At 35.0% G+C, this 20,360-nt stretch overlaps 1 protein-coding gene across 4 annotated transcripts in view; it reads right to left on the bottom strand.

The window, feature by feature from the left end:
- LOC122032652 (uncharacterized RNA methyltransferase pc1998-like) overlaps positions 1–20,360 on the bottom strand; it is a 110,792-nt gene that overhangs the window by 22,771 nt on the left and 67,661 nt on the right. For 3 of the 4 annotated variants that reach the window (XM_042591966.1, XM_042591965.1, XM_042591968.1), the window contains exons 6-8: positions 12,319–12,373; positions 12,159–12,238; positions 11,948–12,031 (exon numbers count right to left, since the gene is read on the bottom strand). The exons of the other annotated variant lie outside the window; for it this stretch is intronic. In XM_042591966.1, the coding sequence (XP_042447900.1) occupies positions 11,948–12,031; positions 12,159–12,238; positions 12,319–12,373 (219 nt within the window). The remainder of the gene's footprint in view (positions 1–11,947; positions 12,032–12,158; positions 12,239–12,318; positions 12,374–20,360) is intronic. 4 annotated transcript variants of the gene reach the window in all.

Here is a 20,360-nt window from a genome sequence, read left to right as displayed (position 1 = left end):
ATTAAACTTCCCACTTGCATATGCACAAATTTTTTCAGAAGATATAGGGTCAAATTTATTTCGTTTCCACTTACAGATCCCTCCCCAACCATCCATGCAACCGTCAACTTCTAAAATAATATAGCATTCAGGAGGGGGTATCTCTAGATCTGGAAGTTGCTGAACCTTTTCTTTAATTTGTTTTATTAGGTCCCAATCCTGCTGATTTAACTTCCTTTCTCCGTTGGGTGAAGTTTTAGCATATAAAGGTCCAAGCAATTTTCCGAGATTAGGAATATAATTCCTGGCATAATTTAAAAGACCTAACCATGATCTCATACCTTTGGTGGTCTTAAGCTCATTGTCTTTAAAATCGGCAATCTTTGAAATAACATGTGGTTGTAACTTGATTCTGCAATTGCCAATAATTGCACCCAGGAATTCAATCTCAGTTACTGCAATCTTCATCTTTGTAGGACTCAATATAAGTCCATTTAATTGACAAATATTGAGCATTTGTTGAAGATGCTGTTCGTGGCTCTTCTCATCTGGAGAGAAAACTAAGATGTCATCAATATAAACAGCAATAAAGTCCTCTGTTCCTCTAAAACAGAGATCCATTTTTCGTTGAAATATTGCTGGGGCATTTTTCAAACCAAATGGCATAACAAGGCATTCATACAACCCATTAGGTACCCAAAATGCGGTCCATTCTATGGAATCAGGGTGCATAGCTACTTGATGGAACCCACTTTTTAGATCAAATTTGGAAAAGATGCAACTATTACTAACCTTCTTTAAGATGGTATTAATACCAGGAAGGCTATATTGATCTTTATGAGTTATGTCATTGAGGCGTTTATAATTAAACACCAACCTTTCTTTGCCTTTCTTTTCTTTTCCAGTATCAAGGTCAATGGTAGTACCTGAATTAACAATAATGGCAGTTGTTCTGTGTCGGCTTTTACTAGGACGGATGATTCCCAAGTCCAGTAAAGACTTAATATGTTTAGAAAATGCCTCCTTCTGAAATGGAGTCAAATGTTTGAGAGGCCGATCTTCAATAATAAATTTTGGATTTTTAATATCCAGATGACAAAGAACTTTGTTTTTCTGCCAATGTTGGAGAGGATTTTCTCCAATAATTCCTTGTTTCTTCAGTTGCTGTAATATGGGATCAAACCTTTGCTTAAGTGATGGATTAATTTTCTCTGCTGAATATATCACCATCTCCTTAATTTGTATATATTCATCTTCATCTAGATCCAGTTCTCCGATTGCTGCATTCACAGATGGTAAAGTATTTATAGTTGTTAAATTTTTGTAAAAAGTTACCATATTGCCTTCAATGCGGAGTCCCCCATGCATTGCTCTGATGAAGTTACATCCGATGATGAATTGAATGTTATCCCCAAGAACCATAGGAAAGCTGTAGGTATAGGGAATTCTAAAAATATTATCCCCAATAATCATTCGGTCGTTCTTTAACTTCATATTAGCGGATTGTTGTGAGTTAATACCGTTAAAATTTACCACATAGGTATTTTGTTCCAGAGCATTTTTGGGAATGGATCTTTGGTCTACACAACATGTTGTGGCGCCGGTATCCAGAATTACCTTTAGCTTGAACTTAGGAATACCTGGTATATCCATTTCTACGGTTAAATTGTACAGCATATTTTTTACTAACCGTGGGCTTGATGTAGAAGGTTTTGATGCTGTTGCAATTGTTTCTTCAATAAACATATTTGCAGCTTCTTCTTCAAGTTCTTGAAAATCTTTTTGTAGATCTTGCTCTAGCCGCAAGGCTTCCCATTGTGATTTGTAGTATGTAACTTCTTTTAACTTTCGGATTTCTTCTTCACACCAGATAATCTAATTCCTCTGCTCCTGTATTAAATTCATAGGATAAAATGAAGTTGCAGGTGCAGGAGTTACAGGTACCTCTTTGTTAAAGTAATAGGGTCCACATAAATTGCATACTGTAAGGTAGCATTCTGGACAATGTATCCTGGCCCTCTGAATAGTTAATCTTTTACAACAGGTACAGGTGGTTGATTGTGGAGCAATAATTTTTTCATTATGCTTCCATTGATGTATACAGTTTGACTGTGAATCTGTCAATCTGATCTGTTGCCTGTATCCTCCGGCTTCCAAACCTAACATATACAGTGAATTTATTTGCAAGGTTTGAACAGAGTGTTGTACCTCGAGAATATCATCTTCTCCTTCAGAAATACTGTAAATAGCATCACTTTGAGCTTCTCCTTCTTGTACAGATAAGATATCATAATCATCAGGAATTTCTAACTGCTCAAAGATTGCTACCCTTTTAACATTTCTTTTATCATTAGGACAATCTTTTGCAAAATGTCCTACTTGACCACACAAATAACACTTGCACTTTTTGTTCCTCAATAAATGCTTTCGCTTTTAAATTCTAGCATGAGTGTTATGTGGTTTACCTTTATAAGTTTTTGATTGTCGGATCCCCATTCTCTTAGATCCAGACTTCTGATAATATCCCGGAATAGGAATTTGGTTGCAAAAAGATAGATCTTTTAACGATCTTTTGAACACCGCATCCTTGCACTCCTGTTCAAGAAATTTATGAGCAAATATAATTCTTGGAAAAACTCCTACTGTTAAACCAGGATGCTTTGCTTCAAAGGCTGTCTTAATTTTATTTCCGAGATCTCCATGCATTTTTAGCCAAAATTTCTCTGAAAGTTCTGATCCTGCAAAAAGGCGTCCAGTTTTTGCTGCCAATCTCATATAGTCATTAATGTACTGGATTATGTGCTTGACATTATCACAGGATAATTTTTCTAAATCCCTGTATGCTGAATTTTGAATTTCAGTTGAACCCTGAGTAGGGTCTTCAGCAGAAAATACACGTCTTATTTGAGATAGTATATTTTGTGTACCTTCTCGTCCTTCACTGATGGCAATAAGGGCATCATATTCAGTAGGGTAAGTCATCCTCCACTGAATCCATGTAATCTTTTCAATTTCTCCCAACAAGTTTTCAATAAACTCTACTTTTTCTTTAGAGTCGGAGAAGGCTTGTGATGCTACAAAGTTCTTGGTAATAGATTCCCATCTTGAGAAGGCGTCATCAAACAAATTTAATTGTTCTGGAATAATAAAAAGGGCCCCACTTTGTTGTCGTGCTGATGGTAGGGTCCATAATTCATTATTCATTCCTCCTTTAAATTTTGCTTTTGGAGGTTGCTGCTCATATATGGGCTGAAAACTTGGGCCTTGTGTATCATTAGCCGGTGGATATCCAGGTGGCCCCATTGCTGTATCTTGGGGGGGGTCGATATGGAGAAATTACCGTACTGGTTGAATATATTTGTTCTTCCCCAATTAAATTTTCAGTCAATCGTTGAATACTTGGATATTCCATTTCGCAGTTTGCAGCAATGAGTTGAACAATTTCTTCATAATTATCTGGTCGTAATTCAAGAACATGCTCTTTTCTCCCACCACCTTCGCTGGCGAATGGATTGGTCCATTCATCATCTGAGTAGGTGTCCCAAATTGGTTTGGTGTTGGTTAGTGAGGATAAATACTGAATATAGTCAAGGTAGGAATCAGATTCCTTTTCATAGTTTAGAGTAGTGTCCATGGGCTGCGGTACAGAGGCCCCTGGGCTTGTAGTCGCTGCATGGGCTTCCTCAAAACATATGTGGGAAGAATCATTTTCCACCAAAACTGCCAGCTTTTCCTATGGCATTAATAAGGAAAAGATATCCTACGTTGTAAGTTTGTGGGGTTCTTGAGAGGAAGAGGCTTCATTAATTGGTAAAAAGACAGAATGTTGATCTGTAGATCCAAAGCCTTGTTCTCCTCGTTCAGTATAACTTAAATGAGGAACTTCATATACTTCTGGCATAGCTATTTTCCCAAGGATTAATTGTGCAATATCTTGCTGAGAAGTAATAAGTATAGGAAGACTAGTTCTATTGAACAAAAGAACTTGTACCTCACCCCGATAGTCTGAATCAATTACTCCAGCTCCTACTTCAATTCCGTGTTTCCATGCAAAGCCAGATCGTGAAGCTATACGGCCATAATATCCATATGGGATTTCTATTCGTAGGCCTGTATGTATAAGCTCCCGTCCATATGGCTCAATAATAGCATCATGGCTTGCTGCTATATCAAGACCAGCAGATCCCTCTGTTTTTCTTTTTGGGAGTACTGCCTGTGGAAACATTCGATTTACTAAAATATGAGGCTCAGTTTTAGGAGAATACCTTGGGAAGTAATCTTCTTGTTCTGCTATTTGTTTTCCTTTGTCATAAATATTCTCAGAATCTCCATAATTTTCAAAATATTCCGATTCTGTACCGTCAAAGTAAGTAAAAACACCAGGTTGTGTTTCAATCATAACCGCCAAAATTTCTTCATCTCTATCATTGTATTTTGGTGGTTCTGCTACTTGGGCTGCTTTATAATTGTTGAAGCTTAATGATATGCGTCCATCCAGTATCGTTTGACTGTTTACTTCTGCTGGTTGCATAGGAATAGTGACTTGAGTAGGATTGATGGTCCAATTTAAACCTTGCAGCCGATGAGTTGAAAAACTTCTTCCAGGTAAGGCTTTTACTCCGTGAGAAGTAAGATAATCTACAACACCTTGAACTTCATAAGCAAAGCCAACATTAGGTGTATTAGAAAGCCTACCTACCATTCCTCTTGTGATTAGCAAATTAGCTTCGCTATTCTGCTATGCTTCATATCCTCTTGTGAGGATGGATATTTGAACATTTCGGTAGAAGTCGCCAATTGTCATCATAATTTCTGGAACCACATAAATCATTTGGCTGCCTTTAGTAAGATCCACTTCCATCGTTGCTATAATTGCCTGATCACCTTGCCATCTGTTATCTCGAAAGACAACAAGTGCCATCGTTCCTTCCTGTTGACGATGTAATATTTGTATACGTACCTGAAGGACTCCAAGATGAATATATTGCATACCACTTCGTTGTAGCTGACTGAAGCTTTCTTCCTGTATAAAGCTTCTATCCACTTGATGGTTGTCAGTCACAAGTATTGCTTCTTCGGATCTATGCACATATACTCGATGGTGTGCATCATCCCTTCGGGAGTGGTAAAGTACCTCCGCAGGCACTATGGAGGTTCGCTCTTGCATGGATAATTGTAATTGAGTTTCAGGCTCAATTTGTTGTTCAAGAGTATGCCTTGTTGAAGTACCACCAATAAGAGCTTGACCAACACGCCTTGCAGCTTGTTGTGCGTTGAACAATCTCCGTTGATTTCGTCGATAACCTCGTATTTGATCTTCAAATAGTGGTGTTGTGGTTATCTGCTGCTGCTCTGACCTTGTAGTTGCCATGATCCTTTCAATTTTTCTTGTTCTTCTTTTAGAATTTTATAAGGATCTTTGAAAACATGCAGTTTTCCAGGTTTTTCTTTTGGCTTGGAGAGGGTAAGGTTTTGCAATTTTGTAATTAGGTCTGATGGGAAAGGGGATTGATTTTGCTTTTGTAAACTAGCTTGGATTTCTCTTAATGTTTCAGAAATTTGAACAAGTAGCTGGATTTGAGTATTGTTTTGTTTAATGATTGTGGAAATACTAGGTGTAGAACCTTGGTAATCACTTGGCTTGGCGAAACCAGTTGAAGGTGATTCTATAGGATCAGTTGCAGAAATTGCTTCTCTATAGGATGAAGTGTTTCTTGAAATGATATAATTATTCATAAAAGGATCAATACTTACAGGGATTCCTGTTGCCTTGGCGAGGGTAGTTCCTCTTCTGAGAATCTCATATAGATGTGCCCTTGGTTTTCTTTAGGCCTCCTGCCGTTTTAACCAAGTTAGGATCTATCCTCTCGTTTCTCAGAATTGCATAATGCCAACACGCCAAAACAAAAGAAATTTGTAAAGCTCTGATACCAAAAGGGGGGGGGGGGGCGGGGGCGGATGGAGTGGAAGGAATTGAATGGATCAGAGAATAAGAGAAAGCACACTGCAAACTGAATTCAAACTGAAATTTACAACTGATTTTCCTACTGACTCAAGTAAAGTTCAGGTTCTGCCTGAATTCCTTGCAAGAGTTTCTTCTTATAGAGAACGCTGGGTGCTCATTGGGCCCTATATATGATGGAACTAGGAACCCTAATGTATTTCTTAATTAGTTAGGTGACATTGAAAATTATTTTGACCAACATAATTTTACCTCTAACAAACGAGTACGATTTGCCAAATTCGCACTCATTGGATGCTAAAACTTAGTGGAGATCTGTCCAGAATGAACAAGAACCTAGTATATATTAGCATGAAATGAAAAAATAATTGGTGAAAAGATATCTCCCAGCAAACTTAAACAGAATCTTCCTTGAGTCCATTTTCAATGTCATCAACCGAAGAGTTGGGGTTGATAAATCTTTTAATAACTCAACCTCAATAAAACATGTCTCTGATGACAATCTAGAAGAGCGCTCCGATGGCACTTTAAACAATTCCCTTAATAATGCAATCTTAGAAAAATTTCTTATTGACTTGACCTGACTTCTTTAGAGACTAATTGACTTGATAGTAACCAAAACTTGGACTCAAAAATTCATTCATGTTATCAAAATAAGTCAAATGAAGAAACTAAAGAGAACAAACATCATGATCTAGTAATGCAAGACAATAATTTAAAAATTTACAAATCACTTGGCATGAGTCCTTCCATCTACTTTATTTGGTGATAGTGCTATAATGATTGTTTATTTAACTTTTCGACTTATTTAAATACGAGTTCAATTTATAATTTGGAGGATATGCTAATTTACTGGAGACGTACGAGTATTCGTCTTCGTATATTGATTTTGTTACAGGTTCTACGAAATCATCCTTATCGTTATCACCTTCACATTACATAATTTCAACAAAGACAGACAAAAGTCATACAACAAACTCAGATGTTTCCTTACACATTGGAAAGGACAATCAAAAAATCTATCTCAAAGTCAAAATATAAACAATGTAACAAAGTGCATCTATTTCTTTCTCATTGGAAAGGGAGTCCAAAGAACAGAATTAATGAAGAAATACTACCAAACACGGTTACCGAAGCAATTATTCCCTATATTTGGAAAATGCAATCCAAGAAAAAGTCTCCGTATGTTGGGAGATGTTCGAGTATTCATCCCCGTATGTTGATTCTGTTACTAGTTTTGTAGAAAAATCATTATCGTTATCACCTTCAAATCACATAAATTCAACTAAGATATGGGCATTATTCTTGTTATACAACAAACTCGGATATTTCTTTACTAACTGGAAAGGACAATCAAAAGGGAATATCTCAAAGTCAAAATGCAAAAAAGAGAAACAAAGTACATCTATTTCTCATTGGAAGGGGCATCCAAAGAACAAAATCAATGAAGAAATACTGCTAGATGGCATTACCAAATCAATTGTTCCCTATTCTTGAAAAAGACAATCTAAGAAAAAAAGTCAACTTGAGTCAAGTTCTCCTTCGTAGGGAGAATAATACAAACAAAGAAATACAGTGGCATCAAAGGCAAAGATTGAAGAAATAAATCAACAACTGCCTAATTTTGCTAAAAAGGCACTTCCACTTCACAACTATTTCATCACCTCTACTTAACCAAATAAGGAAACACATTATATCAAAAAGACAATAATTGAAGAAATAAGCCAATAGCTATTTGATTCGTCTAAAAAGGCACCTTTGTTTTACCAAGAGGCTCCACCTTCCCATTTGACAAAGTTATGTTCTCTTCAGTTGAGAAGAATAGTGTAGTCAAGAATTTAATCCAATTAATAGTTGTCTAAATCATTAATTTTTATAATTTGTTGAGATTTTTAAAAAAAGTTGTTTATTTTTTTTTACAAAAGTTTTTAGGTTTTTATTAGAAAAATTAGGGTTTTTAGAAAATATTATTTTATAAAGAATAGGTTGTTATCAAACTATAAAAGGGGGGTAGGATCTCATGTATTTGATAAGTTTTTGAGTTAATACAATTTTCAATTTCCTTTTCTGTGGGTAGGAATCGATAACTTTCCTCTAGGTGAAAATCATATCTCTATTCTGCATCACCTTCCCTTTTCCTATTGAGTACAGCACCCTCCCTCTCGTAGATAGAACAACTCAAAGCTCTTCTCTTGATCCAATTGTTAAATCCTCCTTCCTATAAGTTTCTCTCTATCCCTTCTCGATCGTGCTTGTGAAAGGTTCAAAATTTTGAGTCATGCCGAAATTTTGGTCTTTACGATACTGTTTCGGTATCGTGTCGATGTTTCGATATAAGGTGCCAGTAATGGATTGGAGTTTAAGAAGGAGATATATCTGGACTGAGCATGGTTTTAAATCTTGTACCATTTAGGACGAAACGGTTAAAACATATCATTTAGGTAAATTAACAAAACTTATACCACTTAGTACAAACAATGAATACTTTTCTTTACTTCATCTCCTTCCTCTTTTGGAGTGTTGACATGATATTAGAAAAAATTCTTTCTAGTTAAAAATCAAAATTATAGAACGAATTGAGATTTTAAACCTTGGTGTCGAGTAATATCGAGTTTTGATGATTTACAAGAACGATACATTTTTCACCCGACACAATAAAAGATTTTAAACTATGCCCGTGACCCATTGGTAAGCATCACCCTAACCTTATACAACTGCCACCTGCACTTTGTTTAACGTCTCCGCTTAGGAGTTAGAAGAAAACCTTACGAGCATCAATCACTTCCTTAGCCTCCATTTATTGTAGCTGATATAGTTGCAATCGACAACGACACTACCTATAGTTGTTGTTATGGTTTAAAATCTCGACCCGTGCCGAGATTTCAATCCTAGACCGGAATAATACGATTTTGATATCATATTGTGTCGTACCGATATGGTTTCGGTGTTTTTTAAATATAAAATGTATTAATTGAAAAGTAAAAATTTAATGTAAATATTAAAAATACAAAAAAATTAAAAAGAAAAATATGAGATCATGATGTTTATATATGATAAATAAATAAATAAAATATTATATATTTTTTTAATTAAAGTAAATTATATATATATATATATATATGTTAAATTAATGAAATAATTTTATTAGGGTTTGATTAAGTCAGATTATCCTATTTATAGTTAAAAGTTGATTAAAAATATTAACCTAAATTAAATTTGGATCGTCCGCACCAGCTCACGGCGGCCTTCGTGACTCCATGAAATTCTCCATGGGCCCACGGTGCCTCCGCGAGCCCGCAATGCCCAGTGTCGGGAGGCTAGCAGAATAGTAAATTTCGCTTGTTTCACCTAGCAGAACAGTAAAGGTTTTAAGCTTAGTAGATTAAAAATAGAATATATGGAATTTAAGTTTAACAATATTAGAAGTAATAAGACAATTGTTAAGATAGGAGAGAACGAGTCGCCCGGAACTGAGAGATTTAAATATTTAAGATCATTTTTACAAAACAATGGAGGGATTGAGAGAGATGTCTTACATAGAATGCAAGCAGGTGGGTGAAATAGAGAGGAGCGTCGAGTGTTTTATGTGAACGTAAAGTACCTCTTAAACTTAAAGATAAGTTCCATAAAACCGCAGTTAGACCTGCTATGTTATATGGAGCTGAATGATGGGCTATGACTCGAGCACATGAGCAGAAGATGAGAGTTGTAGAGATGAGGATGTTAAGACAGATGTGTGGACATACGAGGATCAGTAAAATAAGATATGAGAGCATTAGAGAAAAAGTCGAAGTTGCATTTATTGAGGAAAAACTCTGAGAGACACATTTAAGATGGTACGAACATGTACTTAGACGACCAATAAATGATCCAGTTAGGCGATATGAAACTATGATAAACAATAAAATAAGATAAAATTTATTTAAATATACATGATGATATAGTAGAAGATAGAGCCCACGTAAGAAGATTCATATAGCTGACCCCACCTAGTGGGAAAAGGTAGATTCATATAGCTGACGCAACCTAGTGGGAAAAGGTTTGGTTGTTGTTGCTGTTGTTGTTGTTGTTGTTGTCACCTAGCAAGGAACGAAATTTCGCTTTTGTGAGTCCAACCTTGTGCTGCCTCTCCTATAGTCTGTCATAAACTAAAGATCAAGAAACAATTTTTACAATTCTGAGCTATTCAATTGACGCCTCCTTATGCCTTTGTTGGCAACTTGTGAAGCCTTTACCGGCTGTACTCTACTAATGCCACCATCACAACCTATATTCCAGTAATTGACTTCAAACAGGGCTTGACACATACACACAACACAAATACATAAATGGATGACACAAATTGACCTATTTATAAAATAAATTACTTTTAAAAAGCTTAAACAACTTGGTATGCCATTTAACTTAATTATTTAGAGTTTGAATATTAAATTTAATGTTATTTCATATAGTTTTACATTGTCCCAAATAACACAACAATATGACATGATTAATATAGCATACTAAATTAATGAAATAATTTAGTATATATATATATATATATATATATTAAATTAATGAAATAATTTTATTAGGGTTTGATTAAGTCAAATTATCCTATTTATAGTTAGAAGTTGATTAAAAATATTAACCTAAATTAAATTTGGATCATCCGCAGCAGCTCGCGGTGGCCTTCGTGACTCCACGAAATTCTCCACAGGCCCACGGTGCCTCCGCAAGCCCGCAATGCCCCATGAGCCTCCAGTGTCGGGAGGCTAGCAGAACAGTAAATTTCGCTTGTTTCACCTAGCAGAACAGTAAAAGTTTTAAGCTTAGTAGATTAAAAACAGAATATATGGAATTTAAGTTTAGCAATATTAGAAGTAATGAGACAATTGTTAAGATAGGAGAGGACGAATTACCCGGAACCGAAAAATTTAAATATTTAGGATCATTTTTGCAAAAGATGGAGAGATTGAGAGAGATGTCTTACATACAATACAAGTAGGATAGAGGGGAGCATCGAGTGTTTTATGTGAACGTAAAGTACCTCTTAAACTTAAAGATAAGTTTTATAAAATCGCAGTTAGACCTGCTATGTTATATGGAGCTGAATGTTGGGCTATAACTTGAGCACATGAGCAGAAGATGAGAGTTGTAGAGATGAGGATGTTAAGGTGGATGTGTGAGCATACGATGATGGGCAAAATAAGAAATGAGAGCATTAGAGAAAAAGTCAGAGTTGCATCTATTGAGGAAAAACTCCAAGAGACACGTTTAAGATGATGCGGACATGTACTTAGACGACCAATAAATGCTCCAGTTAGGCGATGTAAAACTATGATAAACATGCATATCAAACGAGGAAGAGGAAGACCAAAAAAGACTTGGTTAGCAACAATAAAACAAGATAAAATTTATTTAAATATAGATGATGATATAATAGGAGATAGAGCTCACGTAAAAGGATTCATATAGCTGACCCCACCTAGTGGGAAAAAGTTTGGTTGTTATTGTTGTTGTTGTTGTCACCCAGCACGGAACGAAATTTCGCTTTTTTGAGTCCAACCTTGTGTTGCCTCTCCTATAATCTGTCATAACCTAAAGATCAAGAAACAATTTTTACACTTCTGAGCTATTCAATTGACGCCTCCCTATGCCTTTGTTGGCAACTTGTGAAGCCTTTACTGGCTGTACTCTACCAATGCCACCATCACAACCTATATTCCAGTAATTGACTTCAAGCAGGGCTTGACACATAAACACAACACAAATACATAAATGGATGACACAAATTGACCTATTTATAAAATAAATTACTTTTAAAAAGCTTAAACAACTTGTTATGTCATTTAACTTAATTATTTAGAGTTTGAATATTAAATTTAATGTTATTTCAAATAGTTTTACATTGTCCCACATAACACAACAATATGACATAATTAATATGACATACTAATATGACATACTAATCCAAACCACAACAATCATAAAGGCAATAAAGTTCCATATATACAATTGACATACATTGTTCATTGATGTCTGAAAGTTGACCCATATGGAGTGGATTAGATGACTGTTACTTCTGGCTCCACCCTGTCTCCATAAAAACTGTAACCAAATACAACTTGAGAAAATAGTTAGAACTGTAAAAAAATTCAAAAACAAATAATTAAGCAAAATAAGCACCATTCTGCGAAGCTATTGCGCAAGAACTACAGTAAACGAGAGAACTTACATTGGAAAGTGAATTCAACTTTTCCTGATTCCCTGAATGTTCGTTTCTTGAGTTCCAAACAAGTGAAATTTGTACTTGACCTAGAAAAGGAGTAGGGCATACATTTCCTATTTCTGGTGATAAAGCACGAAGTATGTTGCTAATATTAAATGGCACTAACCTTTTAGATATCGGTCTTGAACTGGGAGGGATGTGTTATATGTGGTTATAGCCATCTAAAATACCAGTATTTGTAAGCTATAGAAGAAGGATATACCAGTATTCATATGCATACAAGAAGGATAGATGAGAGTTGAGAGCATGTGTCAAACTTCTGAGACTGTATTTCATATTATTGTCATATGACACCAAAAACATATCAAATGCGTCAACATACTCAAAGAGAATTAACAAGATAAAAACATCTTGAACCCATATAATATATGTGATTGACACCATGAAAGTAACTTATAAACCATGTCCTTGTATTCTTGCTGAAAACCATGAAAGTAGAAAAATTCCAACTGTACACTACTGTGCACTATTTCCTTCTTTGCCTCATGTCTTATCAACAATACTCAACCCCCTATTATTTATTTTATCTCTCTTCCAATTTTTCTACAACTTTATACAAAGAATATAAACAAATGAACTGCATCTATTTAGGGATGTCTACATGGAACTTATTCCATTATTGAAAGCCACATAAGACAATTGCTACTAATATCTAGATCTTTTTAAATCACTTTTAAACTATGATAAACAGAGTTTTTGTCTCCAACTATTCCCTCACCTCTTCAAGAGTAGTGGATACAAATTGAATAATGATATAATTCATTAATTGTTTGTTAATATATATGTTCATGCCATCTTAATATATTTTTTTCATTTCATCATCTATTGGAGCTACATTCAATTTATCAGATAATATTTTTTTTTTATTTACTTTCTCACAAGCTCATGCATCTCACCATTGCATCTCTTTCCCTAAATGAACATACAATGGCCCATAAAGTATGACTAGTTGAAACAGTCTTATAAAATTTACATTTTACAAGGCTAGCCATTCCCCAATCTTAAGTCATACCAAAGCTTTTTGACCAAGGAAAATATACTGATTGTACAAGAATATAAACATTCCTCTTAATTTCAAACACACAACCTTTGTCTTATACATGATACCTTTGACAATATCTCAATAATATCCATAATAAGAAAAATTAATGTTTTGTACTTGTAAGAGATAAAATGGGTAGGGGGAGAAAGCAAAGATGATAGAGAACTTAAGTTTTTAAGTTATATAGTACCTAAGAAAGAGCAAAACGAGAAATGAAGTATACATTATTGTGCATAATTCGTTAAGAGACAAAAGAGTAGTTAGAAAGGAAGATAGGATTATATCTCTCAATATAATGGTAGCAAAAGAAACTATCAAGTAAGATTAGATGAAGATACCAAATATTATAAGAAGACCTAAATGAGATAGTATAAAAAATTTAGACAAACACTATGATTTTAATAGGAGATCTAAATGGGAATGTAGAAATGAGATCTAAATCGATATGTAAGTAAGAAATAAGAAATATGATAGAGTATATGGGATCATGATCCTGAACCCAAAAATAAAAAAGAAAAAGTTATATTGACTTTTGTGGCAGCATATGAACTTATAATAGATAATATACTTTTCAAAAAGAGAGAAGAACACATGATTACATTCAAAAATAAGAACAATAAGTCACAAATTGACTTTCTTACTGAATAGGGATAAACAAATTTATAAAGATTGCAATGTCATCCCTAGAGAAAACTTAACCCTCTAACATAAGTTAATGGTGTATAATACATGCTTCAAACACTATTAGTAGAAGGAAAACATACATAGCTCCTAGGATCAAATGGTGGAAGTTAAAGGATGAGAAACAAAGTATCTTTTAAAGAGAGCATCAGAGCATAGCCATTAGAAGAAATATATATAACAACTCAACTAAGTTTAAAATGGTGGCCAAGAGCATACTTGTTGAATCAAGAGAACGGATACCGCCAAATAAAGAATCTTAGTGGTGAAATAAAAAATTACTAAAGAAAATGAAGGAAAAAACAAACTGCCTATAAGTTACTAATACACTTGTAAGAACGAAGAAAATTTTAAAAAAATATACAGTCACCAAGAAGCCATGAGTGAAGCCAAGAATGATGTTTTTGAAGGCTTGTATCGACAAATTGATACAAAAGAAGGGGAAAGGATATTTATAGAATAGCTAAAATATGAAAGAAGAAAATAAGGGATCATTCCCGAATAAGATATATTAAAGATGAATTGAATATGGTATTAGTGAAGGATGAAGAAATAAAAAAATAATGGAAAAAATATGTTCATCAACTTTTTAATGAAGATTTAAACGGTCAATCTAGCTTAGGTAATTTAAGTAGATTAGAGGAATATATAAATTCAAATTCTTATTGTAGAATTTAAACTTTAGAAGTAAAATAGGTTTGTCTAGGGAAGCATGGTATTGAATGACTTACGAAATTATTCAACTTGATATTGAAAAAAATAAATCTACTCAATAGAGAGTAAATATTCTTATCATCCTATACAAAAACAAAGGAGACAGAAAATTGTGCGAGAAACATTAAACTAATAAGTCATATCATAAGATTTTGAGAAAGTGTGATAGCAAAAAGGTTAAGGAGACCAAGATTACTGAAAATGAATATGAATTCATGCTTAAAAGGTCGACGATGGAAGTTATACATCTTCATTTTCTCATACAACTGATTGGAAAATATCGAGAAAAGAAACAAGAGTTGCACATGATATTTATTGATTTAGAAAAACTTATGACAAAGTCCCAAGAAAAATTATATGAAGAATTTTAGGAAAAAAAGTATTAGCGCAGTATATCTCGAAATAATTAAAGATATGTATGAGGATATAACAGTAAAAATAAGACTACAAGTGAATTAATTGAAATGTTTATGTAAAACAAAGATAAAAAATAATTCCTTACACTTTAGTAAAAAAGTGAGACATATTTATATACAAAATAAGGATCTATTTTAGAAAACTATAATTAAGTTAATTGATAATTAACCTAATTGACAAAAATATATTAATTAATATATACCGATAATATAGTAACTAATATATACATATATGGTAAATAATATATTCGGATAATATTCTCCCTCAAGTTGGAACATTTGTTACAAAGATAATCAACCCTAAGCTCGTTTAAAGCTTTTGTGAAAATGTCCCCGAGTTGTTCTCCAGTCTTCACATATCGTGTAGAAATCAAGTTTTGTTGAATTTTCTGATGAACAAAATGACAATCGATTTCAATGTGCTTAATTCGCCCATGAAACACAGGATTTGATGCAATATGAAGATCAGCTTGTTTATCACACCACAGTTTAGCTAGTACTAAAATTTTAAGTCATAATTCACTCAAGAGTTGATATATCTACATTATCTTGTACACAGACTGTCATAGCCCTGTATTCTGACTCTGCACTACATCGTGACACAATATTTTACTTCTTACTCTTCTATGAGACTAAATTTCTTTCAACAAAGATACAATAACCTGAAGTAGAACTTCTATCCATTTTGGAACCTACCCAATCTGCATCTGAAAAGCATTCAATATGAGTGTGCCATGATTTTTATATACGATACCCATTCAGGTGCTCCCTTCAAGTAACACAAAATTTGCTCTAATGTTGTCCAATAATGAACGGTTAGAGATGACATAAATTGATCACAACGCTAACCGAATATGCAATATCTAGACGAATCACGATATGATTTAACTTCCCAACCAACCTTCGATATCTCTCAGGATAATTAAATAGTTCTCCATCTCCTGTGAGTTGCATATTCTGATTCATTGAAGTACTACAAGGCTTTGGCCCAAATTTTCCTGTCTTAGCTAAAAAGTCAATCTAAGATAGAAATATACCTTTTCTACTCCTTATAACTTCAACACTCAAGAAATACTTTAGCACCCCAAGTCTTTCATATAAAACTAAGTATGAATGAAAGATTTATGAGATGAGATTTCCATAGTATCACTTCTAGTGATAACAATATCATCTATAAATACAACTAATAGAATAATACCAGCTCCTGATTGTTTGTAGAACATAGAATGATTAGACTTGCAATTCATCATACCAAATGTTTCAACAACCTGACTAAATTTTTCAAACCAACCACGAGGACTCTGGGTTGTTCACCCGGAATTTTATTTTCTTGAAAGAAATTTTTCCAAACACTTAGCACACTTGAGATCGCAACACACTTAAACACACTTAGGAATGAGCTTCTTGGTTTTTCTCAAGGATGCTCAAACCCCTAACACTCATAGCTTTAAATAGGCGAGAAAAGGTTGTGAAATGATGAAGATGGGTACTCCTTTTGGCCCCATCGTCCCGTCATTATTCACCCTATGTCTGCCATTAAAGCTTTACAATGCACACCTCTCTCTTTACAGCGCACACCTTTTGCTTTACAGCTTATCACTTTAGAAAGGACGGCTCCCCGGGGCTCAATCCTTTATAAAGTGATATATTATGTCTGCCCACCAATGCTTTCGAGATTATGGTGGAATCGCTTTTATTTCGTGCCCTATCTTTTGCACATGTTGCATCTCTATAAACAGGTCCTTTTGATGCTTTCTTATCTTCTCTAGATTCTTATGATAGTAGTTATCCCATCCTCCTTCCGCGTGTCTCCTTCTGTTAAAGTTCAGTTCCTTCATTTGTAAGATAAGTTCCAGCTCGCGGAAACATTCCATCACGTTGCCAATTGCCTCATCTTCAATCTTAGCCATACGATTCCTCTTTCATGTTCTTCTTTTAGAAAGATCTTTGGGAGTGTTTCGCTAACCAAGTCTTCATATTCAGTTAATAGTGGGAAGCGAGATGAACATGCTGCCTCTTCTTCCGCATCAGTGAGGGTTGATGATCCTGCTGCAACTTCTCCTTCCTCGGTTATTATAACCGCCAATGCTTCTGGTTCCTCAATAAGCCTTGAGAGCGTATTTACAAGAATATTTAATTTACCATCTATATGCTCAAAATTTACCTTCACACCAGTGCCAGTAATGTAATCAGTGAACGCAAGCCAGCAAACCCTTGATGGTTTATTTCTTGAGGTTTTATTGTGGAAACTGATAATGGCCTGGCAGTCAGTCCTTAGAGTAATCTTCTTTTTATCCATATAGTGAGTTTTTAGCGCAGTCATAGTTTCTATAGCAGCATATATCTCTGCATCAATAACTGATTTTACGATTGGAAATTTTCCATAGGCATAAGCACAAATTCCTTCCATATTCCTCTGGTCATATTTGCTAGGCTTCCACTTGCAAACTCCACCCCAGCCCATCATGGATCCATCAGTCTCTAAAACAAAATAAACACTTTCCGGTGGGATTTCCAGATCTGGGAGATTATTTACCTGGGCCTTGATTTCTTTGATTAAGGCCTAATCCGAAGTCTTCATTCGTTTGTCTCCATGTGGTGATGTTTTTTCATAAAGGGGGCCCAATTTTGAACTTAAATTTGGGATATAGGTATGAGCATAATTAAGGATGCCCAACCATGAACGCAATCCTTTCTTTTCTTTTAGTTGTTCTTCTTTGAACTCAGTTATCTTCTTAATAATATGGGGTTGAAGCTTAAGCTTTCCTTCCCCAATTTCTGCCCCGAGAAATTCTATTCTTGAAACTCCGATTTTGCATTTGGAGGGTGATAGGACTGGTCCATGCTTTTCACAAATATTAAGCATAATATCCAGATGCTTGATGTGCTCTCTTTCTGTTTTGGAAAATATCAAAATGTCATCAATATAAACAGAAATAAAATCTTCAGTCCCTTGGAAACACTGATCCATTTTTCGTTGGAAAATAACCGGTGCATTCTTTAGTCCAAAAGGCATTACCAACCATTCGAACAACCCAGATGGGCATATAAAAGCCATTCATTCAACAGAGGAGGGATCCATAGTAATTTGATGGAAACCAGACTTTAAGTCGAATTTAGAGTATACTTTTGAATTACCAACCTTCTTTAGTATCGTGTTGATCTCTGGAAGGCTATATTGGTCTTTGTATGTATTATCATTGAGTGCTTTGTAGTTAAAGACCATAACGCTCCTTCCCTTTTGTTTCTTTTCCTGTTACCGGATCCACCATAGTTCCAGATTGAACTATCATTGCCATCGTTCTGTGTCTGCTCTTACTTGGTCGGATAACCTTCAGGTTGAGAAGTGCTTCTACATGCCTTTCAAAGGTCTTCTTTAATGCTGGTGTTACACTAGATAATGGCTTATCTTGGATAGTGATATCTGGGTTGATAACATCAATTTTGCATAGAATCTCATTCTTTGACCAGTGCTGTAGGGGGTTTTCCCCTATATATCCTTGTTCCTTCAGCCTATTAATTAGTGCTCCATGCTTGGCAAGAATACTTTGGTTGGAGATTATACCCGTAAAATATACTTTCTCTTGGATCCGAATATACTCCATTTCTTCAAGGCTAAGTGTTTTGGCTTGTATTAATTGTAGTCACATTTTTGTAGAACGTGACTATATTTCCTTCAATCCTGACACCTCCTTGCATACTCCTTATGAAATTGCAGCCCAGTACCATCTGTATACCTCTTCCCAAAATCATATTGAAGGCATAAGTAAAGGGAATTCTGAACTTGTTTTCACCAATAATCATTTGTTCTGCCTTCATTTTCATTTTTGCCTCCTGTTGCGAATTTACACCATTAATTGTAATAGAATATGAGTTTTGTTCAATAGCCTGACCTAGGATTGATTGTATATCGATACAGCAAGATGTCGCTCCTGTATCCAATATAGCATTAACGCTGAAAGATGGTACTCCTTGTATCTCAAAGTCAACTTTAATGTTGTATAAGCGATTAAGCATCCTTCTTTGTGATACCTGTCCATCAGTTATCTTAGATACAACTTGTTCTTCTAAGTAAGAAAGTTGCTCTTTACCCTTTTGAAGATCTTCAATAGACAATTGTTGCAGGTTTTCTAATAATTCTTCTGATAATTGATTTTCTGCATCTTGATTTCTCCTTAATACTCTAGCCAGTGCCTCCTGCAATCTTTTATTTTCTGCTAACAAGTATTGGGTATAATTGACGAGTTTGGAAATCAAACTTCTGTCATCATATTGTACAGCCGGTGGCGGTGACGTCTTTAAAGATGTCTTTAAATAATATCCTGCGCATAGGGTACATGTTGTTAACTTACAGTTCATGCAGTGACCTCTTGCCCTTTGCGTAGTGTTCATCTTGCAAAATGTGCATCTGAGGAATTGAGAGCCAATTTCTTGATTTAATTGTCATTCGTGTTCACAGTAATATTGTTCTTCTGGTATGTCTACCTGAACCTGCCATCCATGGGTTTCCCCTATTAGCATAAATAGTGTTCCAAGAAAAGCACCCAGGGAATACCATAGGAGTAATTCCCCGGATACACCACGCATATCAAGAATTAATAGAAATGTGCAAGCAAGCCTCTTTACAACGAACCCTGAAAGATCTACAGTTCTGCTCGCAAATACCAATACCTTCATATTATCATCAACCTACTCGGCGTTATGGTTTAAGAAAATCAAGAACATACAATGGGAAGCCTCATAAGTCCCATGTGCGGGTTATTAAGAAGAAATATCAGAACGACCGAGCAAAGGTACGAAAATGCAAATGTTTTATTTGTGGTGAGGAAGGACATTTTGCGCGAGACTGCAGGAACAGAACTGGTAATAAAGAAAGAATAGCTCTTCTTAATGAGTTAGATCTTCCAGATGACTATGATGTGATGTCAGTAGATCTTGAGGAAACAGATAGCGATGCAATCTGTAGTATCTCCGAAGGAGAGCATAATATAGAGCAATATTGTGATATGGTAACTAATCCTCTACCTGAAACACTATTTATGCTAATAGGGGAAACCCATGGATGGCAGGTTCAGGTAGACATACCAGAAGAACAATATTACTGTGAACACGAATGACAATTAAATCAAGAAATTGACTCTCAATTCCTCATATGCACATTTTGCAAGATGAACACTACGCAAAGGGCAAGAGGTCACTGCATGAACTGTAAGTTAACAACATGTACCCTATGCGCAGGATATTATTTAAAGACATCTTTAAAGACGTCACCGCCACCGGCTGTACAATATGATG

The sequence above is a fragment of the Zingiber officinale genome, chromosome 11A (assembly GCF_018446385.1).
Source record: "Zingiber officinale cultivar Zhangliang chromosome 11A, Zo_v1.1, whole genome shotgun sequence".
Lineage (NCBI taxonomy): Eukaryota > Viridiplantae > Streptophyta > Magnoliopsida > Zingiberales > Zingiberaceae > Zingiber > Zingiber officinale.
Note: the sequence above shows the minus strand (reverse complement) of the source record. Positions and strands in the feature narration are given on the sequence as shown.